Source organism: Bufo bufo, chromosome 9, assembly GCF_905171765.1.
Source record: "Bufo bufo chromosome 9, aBufBuf1.1, whole genome shotgun sequence".
Taxonomy (NCBI): domain Eukaryota; kingdom Metazoa; phylum Chordata; class Amphibia; order Anura; family Bufonidae; genus Bufo; species Bufo bufo.
The window spans coordinates 176,188,410-176,206,610 of record NC_053397.1 but is presented as its reverse complement, the minus strand read 5'-3'; the positions used below and the strand labels follow the sequence as shown (position 1 = coordinate 176,206,610).

The 18,201-nt window shown below is 44.9% G+C and overlaps 1 protein-coding gene across 1 annotated transcript in view; it reads left to right on the top strand.

The window, feature by feature from the left end:
• Positions 1 to 16,151, top strand: part of LOC120979005 (haloacid dehalogenase-like hydrolase domain-containing 5) — a 37,992-nt gene extending 21,841 nt beyond the window's left edge. The window contains exons 5-8 of the mRNA XM_040407495.1: positions 592 to 625; positions 8,116 to 8,290; positions 14,541 to 14,729; positions 15,281 to 16,151. Coding sequence (XP_040263429.1) covers positions 592 to 625; positions 8,116 to 8,290; positions 14,541 to 14,729; positions 15,281 to 15,686 — 804 coding nt within the window. The 3' untranslated portion in view covers positions 15,687 to 16,151. The remainder of the gene's footprint in view (positions 1 to 591; positions 626 to 8,115; positions 8,291 to 14,540; positions 14,730 to 15,280) is intronic.
• Positions 16,152 to 18,201: the final 2,050 nt, after the last annotated feature.

Below are 18,201 nucleotides of genomic sequence, written 5' to 3'. Positions count from 1 at the left end.
TGCTCCAATGAGCCAAAGTTATTACTTTCATAAATTCATTTCTACTATAAAAAATGTTTTTCCCGAACTCCTGGAACCAAACCAGAGTTCATGAAATGGTTTTTTTATAGTAGAAATTAATTTATGAAGTTATTATGCAAAGTCTCGCGAGACTAAACTTTAATACTGTACAGAGCGCTCGCTCTGCAGTATTTAAACAAAGTATTATGCGAATCGATTTCGGATGTTTCATCCGAAGTCGATCCGCTCATCCCTAAGTATAATGATTAGGGCCCAGGGATGGAAACTTCTCAATTGATTAGAAGCTCCCCAACATATGTCTGTCTATAAAATATCTACTGTAGATGTGTTTTGGGGACGGGATCCTCCTTATCTTAGCCCTGTGTTTATGTATTGACGCTCTTACAATGCCATTTTGTTCCCTGTGTCACTGTGACCTACTGATCGTGCCAGCTGGCGTCTCAGTCCTGTACATAATTTCAGTCTTCGTCAGGCTGTGACCTTTACTTTAGCTGTGAAACCGGTTTTGTTTTATGTGCGGAAAAGTTTAAGAACTTGAATAAAATGGGATTTCTTTTATGTCATTGACAGCCATCTGCAGCCGTGAATCTTCCCAAAATAGAAGGTACACTGTTTTCTTCATTTTTATTTCCCTCCACATTAGCTGATCGTTCTTCCAGGGGTTATTCAGTTTACAAACCCCATTGTCATGTACCCTATTAGAGAAATCTTATTTAAATGGAAGGGGGGTGGGGGTCTTCTGTTCAGGACCCTCATCTCTTGGCCTCTGTGGAGAGCAGTTATAGAGAGCTTCTCTCGCACCGTAGGACCAGTCCTGACCTGCATGTCACAAAATGTAATGCTTAATTTCCCCTGTGTTGGTGCCCACCTCTGAGAGCACTTTTCTCCTGGGCGAACAAGACATCGGCAAGAAGTCCACTTAAAGGGCATCCTTCAGCAGATTTGTACCTATGACGCTGGCCAACCTGTTACATGTGCGCTTGGCAGCTGAAGGCATCTGTGTTGGTCCCATGTTCATATGTGCCCGCATTGCTGAGAAAAATTGTGTTTTAATATATGCAAATGAGCCTCTAGGAGCAACGGGGGCGTTGCCATTACACCTAGAGCCTCTGCTCTCTCTGCAACTGCAGCGTCCTCTACTTTGATTGGCAGGGCCAGGCAATGTAAACGTGATCATGCCTGTGTCTGTCAGTTTAAGTGGGGCGGGCTCGGCAGTTGGAGAGAGCTGAGCCTCTAGGTGTAACGGCAACGCCCCTGTTGCTCCAAGAGGCTCATTTGCATATATCAAAACATCATTTTTCTCAGCCATGCAGGCCCATATGCACATGGGACCAACAGCTTCAGCTGTGAAGCGCACATGCAACAGGTTGGCCAGTTTCATAGATACAAATCTACTGACGGTGCCCTTTAATGTCTATGGTTGTCCTCTGGGCTTATGCACACTGCTGTATTATGGCTGTACAGGGCATCAGATCCTGTCTTGTGCAAACCAGATCTACATAATACTCGTGTGTGCCGCTTGAGGTGAGCCCCATCTGTTAAGGCCCCTTTAAACTGAACAATTTAGCAGGCGATTGTCTGGAAGGAAGCATTCCTTCCCAACAATCGCCTGCTCGTCAGTGAAGGAGACTGCGGCAATTACATGCAGCGATCTCCACAGTATGGGGAGGAGTGATCACTATTGCCTTCACTCCTCCCCATACAGAATCATTGTTTGCCGGCAGGGGAGTGTGTTTGGACGGCACGATCTGCTGCCAGCAAATTATTTTGGTGTCCGCATAAATTATCATATTACCCGTTTCGCTTGTTCATCGGGTAATCAGCAGCACCTTTTACATGGGAAGATGATCGCTAACGAGCATTCTTACAAACGCTTGTTAGTGATTATCTGGCCTGTTCTTGGTCAGTGTAAGGGTCCATTCACACGTCCGCAAAATGGGCCCGCATCCGTTCTGCAATTTTGCGGAACGGGTGCGGACCCATTCATTTTCTATGGGGACGGAATGGATGCGGACAGCACACAGTGTGCTGTCAGCATCCGCATTTGCGGAGCGCGGCCCCAATCTTCAGGTCCGCAGCTCCGCAAAAGATAGAACATGTCCTATTCTTGTTCGCAGCTTGCGGACAAGAATAGGCATTTCTATAGGGGTGCCGGGCGAGTGTGTTGCGGGTCCGCAACACACCACGGACGTGTGAATGGAGCCTAAAGGGGCCTTTAGTTGCTGCCCTTTAATTGAGTTTACTAAAGGCCCTATTACACCGGCAGATTGTTAACATGATGGCTAATGAGCATTCTGACGAACGCTTGTTAGTGAGCATCTGGCAGTGTAATACTGCTGCCGATTACTCGTTCATCAGGTAATCTGGATCTTTGAACCCCTTAGTGAGCAGCCTGTTTGGGCTTTACTGACCAAGCGTTTTTCTTCCTTTTTTTCATCGTCTCGTTCCAAGAGCTATAACTTTTTTATTTTTATGTCTATATAGCTTTATTAGGGCTTGTTTTTTGCGGGACAAGTTGTAGTTTTTAATGGCTCCATTTTGGGGTACATATAACTTTCTGATTAACTTTTATTAACTTATTCTGGGAGGGAGATGAGATATATAGATATAGAGGACAGCACTCCAAGTAAAAAATAGTGGTGTTTATTCTAGATATTCTTGCGGTATGACTTGTATTTTTTTTATTGGTATAGTTTTCGAGTTAATGGGGCTTTTTGATCGCTTGTCATTACGTTTTTTTTTTTCGTGGCAACTAAGAATAAATTTGTTATATATAATTTTAATTTTTTTACGGCGTTCACCATAGTGGATAATTTGTGATATTTATGTAGTCCGGGTTGTTACGGATGCGGCAATACCAAACGTATAGGAAAAATAAAAATACATTTTGCAATTTATTTTTTTTTATTGAAAAGCGTATTTTCAATGGGAAAAAAGCTTTTTTTTTTTGGTTTTTATGGAATTTTTTTAATTTCATTTTTTTTTTTCCGTCTTCTTTTTTTACCACTTAATAGTCCCACAAGGGGACTATAACGGACAGTATTTTGATTGCTTTTAACCACCTCCGGACCGCCTAACGCAGATTCGCGTTCCGGAGGTGGCAGCGCTGCGCACAATCACGCATATACGCGTCATCTCGCGAGACGCGAGATTTCCTGTGAACGCGCGCACACAGGCGCGCGCGCGCTCACAGGAACGGAAGGTAAGAGAGTTGATCTCCAGCCTGCCAGCGGCGATTGTTCGCTGGCAGGCTGGAGATGTGTTGTTTTTTTAAACCCTAACAGGTATATTAGACGCTGTTTTGATAACAGCGTCTAATATACCTGCTACCTGGTCCTCTGGTGGTCCCTTTTGTTTGGATCGACCACCAGAGGACACAGGTAGCTCAGTAATATGTTGCACCAAGCACCACTACACTACACCCCCCCCCCCTGTCACTTATTAACCCCTTATTCACCCTTGATCACCCCTGATCACCCCATATAGACTCCCTGATCACCCCCCTGTCATTGATCACCCCCTGTAAGGCTCCATTCAGAGGTCCGTATGAATTTTACGGATCCACTGATAGATGGATCGGATCCGCAAAACACATACGGATGTCTGAATGCAGCCTTACAGGGGAATGATCAATGACTGAGGTGATCACCCCATATAGACTCCCTGATTACCCCCCTGTCATTGATCACCCCCCTGTAAAGCTCCATTCAGATGTCCGCATGATTTTTACGGATCCACGGATACATGGATCGGATCCGCAAAACACATACGGACATCTGAATGGAGCCTTCCAGGGGGGGTGATCACCCCATATAGACTCCCTGATCACCCCCCTGTCATTGATGACCCCCCCCCCCCCCCTCATTGATCACCCCCCTGTCAGACTGCATTCAGATGTCCGTATGATTTTTACGGATCCACGGATACATGGATCGGATCCGCAAAACACATACGGACATCTGAATGGAGCCTTACAGGGGGGTGATCAATGACAGGGGGGTGATCACCCCATATAGACTCTCTGATCACCCCCCTGCCATTGATCACCCCCCTGTCATTGATCACCCCCCTGTAAGGCTCCATTCAGACATTTTTTTGGCCCAAGTTAGCGGAATTTATTTATTGTTTCTTACAAAGTCTCATATTCCACTAACTTGTGTCAAAAAATTTAATCTCACATGAACTCACCAGACCCCTCACGGAATCCAAATGCGTAAAATTTTTTAGACATTTATATTCCAGACTTCTTCTCAAGCTTTAGGGCCCCTAGAATGCCAGGGCAGTATAAATACCCCACATGTGACCCCATTTCGGAAAGAAGACACCCCCAGGTATTCCGTGAGGGGCATATTGAGTCCATGAAAGATTGAAATTTTTGTCCCAAGTTAGCGGAAAGGGAGACTTTGTGAGAAAAAAATAAAAAATATCAATTTCCGCTAACTTGTGCCAAAAAAAAAAAATTTCTATGAACTCGCCATGCCCCTCATTGAATACCTTGGGGTGTCTTCTTTCCAAAATGGGGTCACATGTGGGGTATTTATACTGCCCTGGCATTCTAGGGGCCCTAAAGCGTGAGAAGAAGTCTGGAATATAAATGTCTAAAAATGCCCTCCTAAAAGGAATTTGGGCACCTTTGCGCATCTAGGCTGCAAAAAAGTGTCACACATCTGGTATCGCCGTACTCAGGAGAAGTTGGTTAATGTGTTTTGGGGTGTCATTTTACATATACCCATGCTGGGTGAGAGAAATATCTTGGTCAAATGCCAACTTTGTATAAAAAAAAATGGGGAAAGTTGTCTTTTGCCAAGATATTTCTCTCACCCAGCATGGGTATATGTAAAATGACACCCCAAAACACATTCCCCAACTTCTCCTGAATACGGCGATACCATATGTGTGACACTTTTTTGCAGCCTAGGTGGGCAAAGGGGCCCATATTCCAAAGAGCACCTTTAGGATTTCACAGGTCATTTACCTACTTACCACACATTAGGGCCCCTGGAAAATGCCAGGGCAGTATAACTACCCCACAAGTGACCCCATTTTGGAAAGAAGACACCCCAAGGTATTCCGTGAGGGGCATGGCGAGTTCCTAGAATTTTATTTTTTTTGTCACAAGTTAGTGGAAAATGATGATTTTTTTTTTTATTTATTTTTTTTCTTTTTTTTCTTACAAAGTCTCATATTCCACTAACTTGTGACAAAAAATAAAAACTTCCATGAACTCACTATGCCCATCAGCGAATACCTTGGGATGTCTTCTTTCCAAAATGGGGTCACTTGTGGGGTAGTTATACTGCCCTGGCATTCTAGGGGCCCAAATGTGTGGTAAGGAGTTTGAAATCAAATTCTGTAAAAAATGACCTGTGAAATCTGAAAGGTGCTCTTTGGAATATGGGCCCCTTTGCCCACCTAGGCTGCAAAAAAGTGTCACACATGTGGTATCTCCGTATTCAGGAGAAGTTGGGGAATGTGTTTTGGGGTGTCATTTTACATATACCCATGCTGGGTGAGATAAATATCTTGGCAAAAGACAACTTTTACCATTTTTTTTATACAAAGTTGTCTTTTGCCAAGATATTTCTCTCACCCAGCATGGGTATATGTAAAATGACACCCCAAAACACATTCCCCAACTTCTCCTGAATACGGAGATACCACATTTGTGACACTTTTTTGCAGCCTAGGTGGGCAAAGGGGCCCACATTCCAAAGAGCACCTTTCGGATTTCACCAGCCATTTTTTACAGAATTTGATTTCAAACTCCTTACCACACATTTGGGCCCCTAGAATGCCAGGGCAGTATAACTACCCCACAAGTGACCCCATTTTGGAAAGAAGACATCCCAAGGTATTCGCTGATGGGCATAGTGAGTTCATGGAAGTTTTTATTTTTTGTCACAAGTTAGTGGAATATAAGACTTTGTAAGAAAAAAAAAAAAATAATAAAAAATCATCATTTTCCGCTAACTTGTGACAAAAGATAAAAAGTTCTATGAACTCACTATGCCCATCAGCGAATACCTTAGGGTGTCTACTTTCCGAAATGGGGTCATTTGTGGGGTGTTTGTACTGTCTGGCCATTGTAGAACCTCAGGAAACATGACAGGTGCTCAGAAAGTCAGAGCTGCTTCAAAAAGCGGAAATTCACATTTTTGTACCATAGTTTGTAAACGCTATAACTTTTACCCAAACCATTTTTTTTTTTTTTACCCAAACATTATTATTTTTTTTTTTTATCAGACATGTAGAACAATAAATTTAGAGCAAAATTTATATATGGATCTCGTTTTTTTTGCAAAATTTTACAACTGAAAGTGAAAAATGGCATTTTTTTGCAAAAAAATCGTTAAATTTTGATTAATAACAAAAAAAGTAAAAATGTCAGCAGCAATGAAATACCACCAAATGAAAGCTCTATTAGTGAGAAGAAAAGGAGGTAAAATTCATTTGGGTGGTAAGTTGCATGACCGAGCAATAAATGGTGAAAGTAGTGTAGGTCAGAAGTGTAAAAAGTGGCCTGGTCTTTCAGGGTGTTTAAGCCATAGGGGCTGAGGTGGTTAAAATGCAGTGCATTATCCCTATAGTGCAGACATTGCCAACCTGCGGCTCTCCAGCTGTTGTAAAACTGCAACTCCCACCTTGCCCTGCTGTAGGCTGATAGCTGTAGACTGTCCGGGCATGATGGGAGTTGTAGTTTTGCAACAGCTCAAGAGCCTCAGGTTGGCCATCCCTGCTATAGTTCATTGCATTTTAATGGCAACGCTATTCTAACATTGACAAGCAGGCTGCGCCAGAGAGGCGCAGCCTGCTGGAAATTACTACAGCCGGGACCAGAGCCCACAACAGATGCCAGGCAGCCTTCAAACACATCGGCACCCCGCGATCGCCTTTGCGGGATGCCTATGGGAGACAGAGGGAGTCCGTTCCCTCTGTCAGCAATTTACAGTAGTATTAATGCATATTATGTAGGTATATAATCTGGAAATCACTGGAAATTTTGACCTACTTAAAACTCAACTTTTATATAGGATATTCAATAAAATAAATCCCACAAAACTAAATATATGTTTCAGATGACTGCAGATGGTTATCTAGCAGAGTTTGTTAGGGTATAAGGCACCTTAGAACATATAATAATGTTTGTTACACTAAATAGTTTACAACCACTCACGGTTTGATGTACAGTATCTTCAGGTGTCTGTGATGAATCCAGGGTCTCGGATTCCAAAACTGCTGATTCCTTTGTCAGGCTGTAGATGTGGCCCTTCCACTGTAGAGAATGGTCCAAAAGATCAACATGAAAAAAAAAGGAGAGATAGTATCCCTACAGTGCTATTAAGGCCCTGCCTAAAAGCGGAGAGGTCTCCCGCCTAAATGTGGGAGAATCACCCCCTAATAGAGTGACCCCACTTATCGGTGGCTGACCCTAGACTGAACTAACCCTATAAAAAATTCACTCCCAAACAAACAATTCCCGACGAGTTTCCTCTGTCACACGTATTGTGACAGAATCATCAGGGGATAAACAGATAAAGTAGATGAAGACGAAGAATAAATGGCCTAATAGCCACTAGCTAGATAGCTTTGCTGGTCCTCCCAAATGTTAGTATGCAGTCCCTCTGTCCGCACTTTAAATGCGGGCGCCATTACCCGCCGCATGTAAAATGTTAAACAGCACGGATCGGCACTCCTGCCGGTCCGGGCTGTTAGAACAGGGCCGCGGCTCTCATGTGAGAGCTGGGTCCCTGCACGGGGGACCCGTGCAGCGCTTAGACTGGGACGCCGTAATGTGTTAGCAATCACTCATCCCTTTACTGAGGAGGAGATTGCTGCATGTGATAGCAGATGTCTCCTCTAGTGAGCAGACGATTCCCTCCCGACAATCGTCTGCCCGTGTAATAGGGTCTTAAGACAATGGGGGGGGGGGGAAGGAGGGGGACTCCCAGACACCCTTCCATTTGTGTTTTTTTAACATAACATTTTTTTATGTGAAATCGCAAACTTTTATACTCTTTCCACCTTCAGGCTTTCTTTTGTAGACCCCCTTTTATTAAGAAATCATTCTTGTAATAAAGTGTCTTCTACTTTTAGCTGTGATCCTCTTTGGAGAACCTGTTCGATGGGAAACCAACCTTCAGATCATCATGGATGTTTTGCTGACTGACGGTCACCCTGCGAATCCCCATCAGCCTGCCAATTATCCACATATCCCAATTCTGGCCTGTAACATGGATCTGATGTGGATGGCTGAGGCTCACTCACCCAGGTAAGTGCTGTGCAATCGCTTGTTATGAATATTGCATCCAAGATGTCAATTTAAAAAGGGTTCTTTCATCTAGGGGTGGGCGATATAGGCGATCTAAATTTGTGCCACGATATGGATTTTGTGTATATTGCCGGACCGCGATATGATCGCGCTCTTGGCGCGCACCATGTTCTCCTGAGCCGGCACAGTGGAGAAGGAGGGAGGACTCCCTCCCCCACTGTGCGCGGCTGCCGCTGACCACCAATGAGAACAGAGTAGGAGGAGGAGGGGAGGGACTGTGGCCACTGCGCCACCAATGAATGTGCCGGCCATATCCCACAGGGTCCCCCCCCCCTTCATCATTGGTGGCAGTGGGCAGTTCCGATCGGAGTCCCAGCAGTGTAATGCTGGGGCTCCGATCGGTTACCATGGCAGTCAGGAGTCCCGCTACTGAAGTCCTGGCTGCCATGGTATGTTAGTGAGCAGCATTATATTCGCGTGCGCCGTGGCCACCGGTCGCTTCTTCTTCTGTCTGTGCGGCGCATTAGCAATGCGCCGCACAGACCTATGAGAAGGAGCGCCCGGTGGCCACGGCGCACGTGAGTATAATGCTGCTTACTAACATACCATGGCAGCCAGGACTTCAGTAGCGGGACTCCTGGCTGCCATGGTAACCTTACACTTTGGGTACATTACACCAGGGCTCGACAAATCCCAGGCGCCATGGCGACCAGGAATTTAGTCCTGGCGCTTGGGTATTTGTCAGCCCGTTTTCAAAGGTGCGATGGGTGCGGAGCTGCCGTTCTGTCCGGAGGCAGCACCGCGCGAAACAGCTCCGTCACTGCACACAATAGCAGAGACGCCGGCAGCAGGGAGGGGAGGGGCTCGGGAGGAGTGTAATCTGATCCTAGAGTGGAAGCTGCTTCTGCCAGCCCCTCCCCTCCCCGCCCACCAACCAATCAGAGCTGAGGCAAGGCAAGCACTGGCAGGTCTGAGTCTGAGTCACTGACACAAGTACAGGGAGTCTAAGTAAGAAAGAATCGAATGAGTCACAGGTTAAAAGAATCTAAAGATCCTACAGTTAGTGACTCATTCGATTCTTTGAGTTAAAAGAACAGTCAGTCAGACTGTAGAACAGGTTACACTGAGGCTGTGCTGATGCTTTTGCAGCAGTGATAAGATTAAGGGACAGGAGCAGAGAGATAAGAGAAGTGACAGGACAGTTTAGATTACAGTTTGAATTAACCCTTTAGGATCAAATTGGCTTCTCAAGGAGATATATATGTTAAAGGCATCCCTTCTTCTGTCTCATTCAGTAGCTATATAACTAAGGCCTTATTCACACGTCCGTTTCTTTCCTGATCTGTTCCGTTTTTTGCGGAACAGATCTGGACCCATTCATTTTCAATGGGTCCTGAAAAAAACCGGACAGCTCAATGTCAGATTTTTTTTTCAGGACCCATTGAAAATGAATGGGACCAGATCTGGTTCAGATCTGTTCCGCAAAAAACGGAACAGATCAGGAAAGAAACAACGGACGTGTGAATAAGGCCTAAGGCTACTTTCACACTTGCGGCAGGATGGATCCGGCAGGCTGTTCACCCTGTCGGATCCGTCCTTCCGCTGTTTCGCCGGACCACCGCTCCGTCCCCATTGACTATAATGGGGGCGGAGCTCCGGCGCAGCACGGCAGTGCATGGTGAAAGGCCGCCGGACTAAAAGTACTGCATGTCCAACTTTTTAGTCCGGCGGCCTCTCCGCGAACTGCCATGCTGCGCCGGAGCTCCACCCCCCATCCCCATTATAGTCAATAGGGTCCGGGGACGGAGCGGCGGTATATGTAACATGGTATACAGCATTATTGGGGGGGGCTCTATGGAGAAGGGGGGGGGGGCACCTACTAGGGGCTTTATGACGCGGCTCCGCCTGGCTCCTAACTTTTTTAGCTGGCTCCTAGATTCCAAGGAAATTTGTCAAGCCCTGCATTACACTGCTGGGACTCCGATCGGAACTGCCCACTGCCACCAATGATGGGGGGGAGGAGGGGGACCCTGTGGCCACTGCCACCAATGATTAATACTGGGGAGGGGGGGGGGGGGTTTGAGTTACCAGAGGGGGCATAAGAGGGAGAGGCTGGGGGGCGGATCAGGGGCTGGGGGCCACATGAGAGGCTGGCTGCCATGGTCAGCTCCCTGCTGTTGTGTGCACAAAGCACAGGGCAGCAGGGAGAGTGTAAAGTCCTATTCACCCTAATAGAGCTCTACTAGGGTGAATATGACAAGGGTTCTAGCCCTTAGGGAGGCTAATGGTTATTAAATAAAAAGTAAAAAAAAAAAAAGTTTAAACACCCCCCCCCCCCTCCCAAATATAGAAAACAATATATTGCGATATATGTTGCATATCACACATGCTTAAAATTATATCGCAATATAGATTTTAGGCCATATCGCCCACCCCTACTTTCATCCACACCTCCCCCACTTTTTTCTAGTTATGATGTAAATAACCTGACTCATTTGGTGTTAAGATTTTGGAACTTTCTAATATAGTGGGGGAAATTTACTACTCCTATAGATGGCTAAATACTTAGACAAGTAGTCTGGCTGCGCCGAATTTATCACAGTGTACAGCTAGAGACTTTGGGAGAGATTTACCATTCGGATTGCACAAGAAAAAAGGCGTTAAAAATTTCCAAACGTCTGTTTGTGACCTTTTTCTAGGCGACTTTAAAAAATTGTTGCAATTGGCTTTTTTACGCCATCCTCTCCACATTTCCAAAAGGGTGTGTGTAAAGAGGGTGTGACCCACCACCACCACAAGAAATGTATCTTAATTGACACCAGATTTCTGTTTAGGCGCACAGTCTGCCGGAGGATGCTCCAAATTTATGACGAGGCCTCTAGCAGCACAAGCGTTATCAAGACATTAACCGTTGACTGTTTCCCTAATTCCCATCGACTATGATTGAGAGAGTTGTGAACATGCAGTGCTGTGTACTCACTGCTTGTGTTCTACCATCCATTGGGGGTTGCAGGACCTCAAAAAATTGGGGGCCCCCACTTATTGGACAGTTATGGAATATTAAGTCAGTTTGCAATTGATGTCTTTGTTGTTCATGTATTTTCAGCTTAAAGAGGACCTTTCACCATAATAAAACCTCTAAACTAACTATACAGACATGTAGAGCGGCGCCCAGGGATCCCCCTGCACTTACTGTTATCCCCGGGCGCCGCTCCGTTCTCCGGTTATAGCTTCCGGTATCTTCACGTTAGGCTCCACCCAGGGGAACCTGACGCCGTCTTTCTCCTATGCTGTAGCGCTGGCCAATCGCAGCGCTCAGCTCATAGCCTGAGAGTTGTTTTTTTTTTTTTTGGGCTATGAGCTGAGTGCTGCGATTGGCCAGCGCTACAGCATGGAAGAATGAGACGCCGGCAGGTTCCACTGGGTGGAGCCTAACTATGAAGATACTGGAGGCTATACCGGGCGAACGGAGCGGCGCCCAGGTATAACAGTAAGTGCAGGGGGATCCCTGGGCACCGCTCTACGCGTCTGTATAGTTAGTTTAGAAGTTTTATTATGGTGAAAGGTCCTCTTTAAGGGCTCATGCACACGAATGTATTTTCTTTCCGTGTCCCTTTTCAGTTTTTTTTTTTTTTTTTTTTTTTGCGGGCCGTATGTTAAACCATTCATTTCAATAGGTCTGCAAAAAAAAACAGAAGTTGCTCTATGTGCGGAATGCAAAAATAATAGAACATGTCCTATTGTCTGCATAACGGACAAAAATAGTACTGTTCTATTAGGGGCCAGCTGTTCCGTTCCACAAAATACAGAATGCACACGAACGTCATCCGTATTTTTTGTGGACTGCAAAATACATACGGTCGTGTGCATGAGCCCTAAGACTGGGATACACGGAGACATAATGATTTGCATTGCAACATCGCATGTAATGTTTATGGGGTAGCGGTGTGACTTGCTACAATGCATGGGTCGCAAAAAATCCCAAACTGATACACCACCATGTAGTACCAGCCCTTAAAGGGGTTGTCTCATTGCAGCAAATGGCATTTATCATGTAGAGAAAGTTAATACAAGGCACTTAATAATGTATTGTGATTGTCCATATTGCCTCTTTTGCTGGCTGGATTAATTTTTTTTCATTTTTTTCCTTCATATTATACACTATCCAGGGGTTACAGCCACCCTGCAATCCAGCAGCAGTTGGCCGTGGTTGCACACTATAGGAAAAGGCATTTGTAAGAAATTATAGTGACTTTAAAGAGGACCTTTCACCGCTCCTAACACGCCTGTGTTAATAGCTCCATGCATTCCCCATGTGATAAGAATTCTGGAGCATCTATTCTTATGTCTGTATGTTGTGCCATTCAGTTATTTCTACTAGAAGTTATGAATGAAATGCTAGCAGTCTGCAGTAAGGGTACAGAGGGGAGGTAACCAGTTGGGGGGGTGTACCTGCACAGTCTGACTCTATCCAATCAGTGCTGCCATTGTCAGACTGTGCAGGTACACCCCCGACTGGTTACCAACCTTAGTACCCTTACTGCAGACTCCTAGCATTTCATTCATAAATTCTAGTAGAAATAATAACGGAATAGCACAACATAGAGCCATAAGAATAGAGGCTCCAGATTTGTTATCGCATGGAGCTATTAACACAGGCATGTCAGGAGCAGTGAAAGGTCCTCTTTAACATACCAGTGAAAATGAAGACTTTGTATGTATCGGCATCACTTAGTTCCTCTATAAAACACTCCACTGATACAAAGTCTTCATTTTCATTGATATTTAGTAACTTTTTGTAAGGTGGGGGAAGGGGGGTTGGATTTCCATTCAGGGCTGAGCTCTTCCCTCTTGTGTTAAAAGGGGACTTGTCATAACTCTGTTTTAGAATATACCTGTTTTCTCCTGTTCTGGAGCATCTTTTCTAATACCTCTGCGTTGTGCCGTTCCTCCTAGAAATGTATTAATAAATTGATAACTGGGTGTAGTCCAGTCAGTGCTGCCAGTATCGGGCTGTGTAGGGAAGCCCTCCTTTGACAAGGGTTATGGTAACACCCAGTTGGCAATTTCTGGATTAACAGAGAAACGACAGTATACAGAGCTATGAGAAGGAATGCGCCAGAGTTACATAGAAACATAGAAACATAGAATGTGTCGGCAGATAAGAACCATTTGGCCCATCTAGTCTGCCCAATATACTGAATACTATGAATAGCCCCTGGCCCTATCTTATATGAAGGATGGCCTTATGCCTATCCCATGCATGCTTAAACTCCTCCACTGTATTTGCAGCTACCACTTCTGCAGGAAGGCTATTCCATGCATCCACTACTCTCTCAGTAAAGTAATACTTCCTGATATTACTTTTAAACCTTTGCCCCTCTAATTTAAAACTATGTCCTCTTGTAGCAGTTTTTCTTCTTTTAAATATTCTCTCCTCTTTTAGCTTGTTGATTCCTTTTATGTATTTAAAAGTTTCTATCATATCTCCTCTGTCTCGTCTTTCTTCCAAGCTATACATGTTAAGGTCCTTTAACCTTTCCTGGTAAGTTTTATCCTGCAATCCATGTACTAGTTTAGTAGCTCTTCTCTGAACTCTCTCCAAAGTATCAATATCCTTCTGGAGATATGGTTTCCAGTACTGCGCACAATACTCCAAATGAGGTCTCACTAGTGCTCTGTAGAGCGGCATGAGCACCTCCCTCTTTCTACTAGTAATGCCTCTCCCTATACACCCAAGCATTCTGCTAGCATTTCCTGCTGCTCTGACATTATTCCCCTACCTTTAAGTCTTCTGAAATAATGACCCCTAAATCCCTTTCCTCAGATACTGAGGTTAGGACTGTATCACTGATTTTATATTCTGCTCTTGGGTTTTTACGCCCCAGGTGCATTATCTTGCACTTATCAACATTAAATTTTAGTTGCCAGATTTCTGAACATTCCTCTAGTTTTCCTAAATCCTTTTCCATTTGGTGTATCCCTCCAGGAACATCAACCCTGTTACATATCTTTGTGTCATCAGCAAAAAGACACACCTTACCATCGAGGCCTTCTGCAATTTCGCTGATAAAGATATTAAACAATATGAGTTCCGCCACGAGGGCGCATAGATTTACTAAAACAGACATGTCCGGTAGGGGACGGCTGCTCTGTTGAATATGAACATAAAAATGTACTCTGCAACCTATGCTGTTCCTTTTCTCCAGCTTTTAGTTTGATGCTGACTTTCCGCACCTTTTTCTTGCAGGTTCGGCCATGGCATCTTCATGGTTTGTTTAGAGAACATCTATAAGAAGATTACAGGGAAGGAGCTGAAATACGAAGCCTTGATGGGAAAACCCAGTGAGGTGACCTATCACTATGCAGAATACCTCATCCGGACCAAAGCAGCTGAGATGCAGTGGAAGAACCCCGTCCAAACACTTTATGCAATAGGGTAATTGACTATTGAAATGGTATCATGCCTCAGAACATCACCGTTTAGTCTATACCATGGGTGGGCAAATGGTCAATCGCCATTTACCGGTCTGTCACCGTGACCAGTAGATCGTGATAACTGACCGCTTTACTAGTTGTTTTCTTATAGCTGCCACTGCTTTCTGCAAGGTGCCACTGGCCTTTTTATGGGGACCTGGAGTGAATGGAGCTGCAGGAGATTTGTACTAGAAGGACAACCATTCATGTTCCCCAGTTCATTGGAGCGGCGGTCGATGCCAGACATAGCAAAGTGCTGTCCTTGGCAGAAGTCCCATGGGCTTTGAATAGAGTGGGGATGTGCATGCTTTCAAACGGGACCGCCGTTCTAATGAATGGTGAGGTCCCAGCAGTCAGAACCCCATCAGTTAGACACTTGGGAGGTTGTGGGGTCACCTTAGGGGGGCTTGCTTGGTACACTGTTGCGGTGGGCACAATGTTTTTTTTTTTTTTTTTTTTGCATGCCTCGTGCTTACTTGTAACATGATAATTTCCCTGTTTTACATCCTGCAGGGACAATTTAATGACTGATATTTATGGTGGTAACCTCTACAACCGCTACCTTGAGAAGGGGAACTCCAGAAAAGGCTCCACGGCATTGGTGCAAGCTGGCTCTGGAGCGCGAGTAACCACGGTGTCTCAGGAGGAGGAAGCGGCGTGGGAAAGTGAGCTCTCCTATCCCAGCGCGACTCAGTGCAAGTCCGTTCTCGTGTGCACTGGGATCTACAATCCTCATGCCGAAGTGCCTGCCGACCCTTCACAGTCTGTTACTGAAACCGTATTTCACGGCCATCGGGATTTCAGGATTGATCCAGCCTTGATTGAACCAGGGCACATTGTTCCTGATGTGAATGCCGCCGTCGACCTGATCTTCCAACTAGAAACCTTTGTGCCAAACAGTGATAAGAGGACTTTATAAAGATTTCTATATAGTTTTAAATAGATATATATACACTTACTATCAGGATATAACCCAGTTAACCTCAAAGTTCTGATGTTTGTCATTGTTGCTGCACTTTACCATTTCTCTGACTCTCGTCTCTCGTACTTTTAAATCTATTATCCCTAAATCTTTTAAAAATAATATATAGACACGTTTTAAGTATTTATATTGTTTTATGTGATAGGAATATTGCACAAAACAAGCAAATTACCAGGTAGCTAAATGGAAGAAAAAAAAAAAAGTGACCCCCTTCATTTGTGTCATGTATATGATTTGTGTTGTTATATCTCCTATATACTCTGACTTAGGGCTGGTTACATGGAAGAAATATCCGCTTGGCTCGTTGGCTGTGCTGGTTCCTGGCATGTATTGCCTGCCCGTGTGTGTATCTCTGCTTTTGGAGGTACCTGGGGTAAAATTTTGGAATTGTATCCCGTCTCTCCCTAAGGCTCCATTCACATGTCCGCATCCGTTCCGCAATTTTGCGGAACGGGTACGGACCCATTCATTCTCTATGGGGACGGAATGGATGCAGACAGCGCACAGTGTGCTGTCTGCATCCGTATTTGCGGAGCGCGGCCCTGATCTTGAGGTCCGCAGCTCCGCAAAAGATAGAACATGTCCTATTCTTGTCCGCAGCTTGCGGACAAGAATAGGCATTTCTATAGCGGTGCCGGGCGGGTGTGTTGTGGATCCGCAATTTGCGGGTCCGCAACACACCACGGACGTGTAAATGGAGCCTTAATCCCTGCTTCTGTAAGGAGGGCAGATTAGGAATATGATTTAAAACATCTTGCTGTAAATTTCACCCCTTTTTATTCGGTTACCAAGAGTGTATTAGGGAATTTCATAAAATAGAATTCTGTAATACGATGTAGGTATATATGCACAAGGTGGTTTATTGTTTTATTGCCCTTATGCATGGAACATACAAATGGAGCAACATTGTAGTCTTGATTTGAAATACTGTACGATGGAGTATACAGCTTTTATGCGGAACTGTGTCTCTCCTTTATCGACTACAATCTTTGCTGGAGTCTGAATCCTGCATGTCCTTTTACACAGGGCAATTATCAGGAACGAACCAAGCGTTCTTGATAATTGCCTAATCGCCAGTGGGGATGAAGCGGTGTTTTCATGCGGCAGTCATCTCTTCGTGATTGCTTGATCCCATCCAGAGGAGATGACTAAAGGCTTCTGGGCAGCAGATCCCTTTTTGCACAGGGCAATCTTCTGCTCAGGAGCCGCGATTTTTGGGTGCCAGAGCAAATATAGAACATGTCCTATTTTTGTCTGTTTTGCAGACGAGAACAGGCATTTCTATCAAATATCGGATCACCCAAGAGTTTACTCATTCATCAGGTGATTGGAGGCACCTTCAGGGGCCATTCACAGGCAGTGGCGTACATGCAGGGGTCGCAGTTGTGACTGGGCCCGGCCGCCTATGGACCCCCCTGTCCCCTGCAGTCAGTGTTCCCTCTAAGCTGCGCAGGTGGGCGGCCGCGCAGCAATTATTGTGGCCCCATGGATTGTGTGTACGCCACTGTTCACAGGACCTTATCCATTTTGCAGTCCGTGGCCGGTATCGGTCCTTTGCAGATCCGCCATTTGCAGGCCACAGAATGGATACGGTTGTGTGAATGCCCCTTTTAAGGTGCCGCTCATCACCTGAATGAGAAAACTCTCGGGTGATCAGATATTTGGTAGAAATTCCTGTTCTCATCTGCAAAACAGACAAGAATAGGACATGTTCCACCTTTTTTTTTTTTTTTTTTCTGGCTGCGGAATGGATATACGGATGGGGACAGCAGACAGAGTACAATCCATATCTTCTGCAGTCCTATTGAAATATACTGGTTTGCATTTTTTGCTGAAAATACGGTCGGCTGAATGCCCCCCAACATGGGCAATTATTATCCTAGAATTCTCATCTCGATAATTGCCCCCATCAGCGGTCCATATAAAAGATCTTAACTCTCCCCTACCGCCTGCTAACTGGCAGATGGAATAAAGTATTGTATGGCTGCATCATCAGACTACACGGAGATTCATAAACTTGCCTATGAGCGGTCTACACAAGACCTGTATGATCCTGTAATGGACTATTTGCTTCATTTTTAGTGTTGGATGCATTGGTACAGTAGCAAAAAATTTTGAAAAGGCACAAGGCAGACATACCCTCAGGAGCTCGGGAGAGATATCCTCTAGGAACAACGTAGCACATGGACTCGTCGCTTACTTGTACAAATATTTTAAGCGTATATACTCTGCATAGTAAGTATGCCAGGCGGGATAGTCAGACACGTAACGGAGGCCTAAGGATGTTTTATGCACAAACACACCAGTTGCCTACAACTATTACAGTCCATAGTCACCTGTGTAGAATAAACCAAGGTGCTGAATGTTTTTACTGTTTAGAAACAGCTGCTTCTGCTCGACAGCAGAATTTTAGGACTCGTCTTTGCAGCTAATGTTTCAGTGCAATATATAA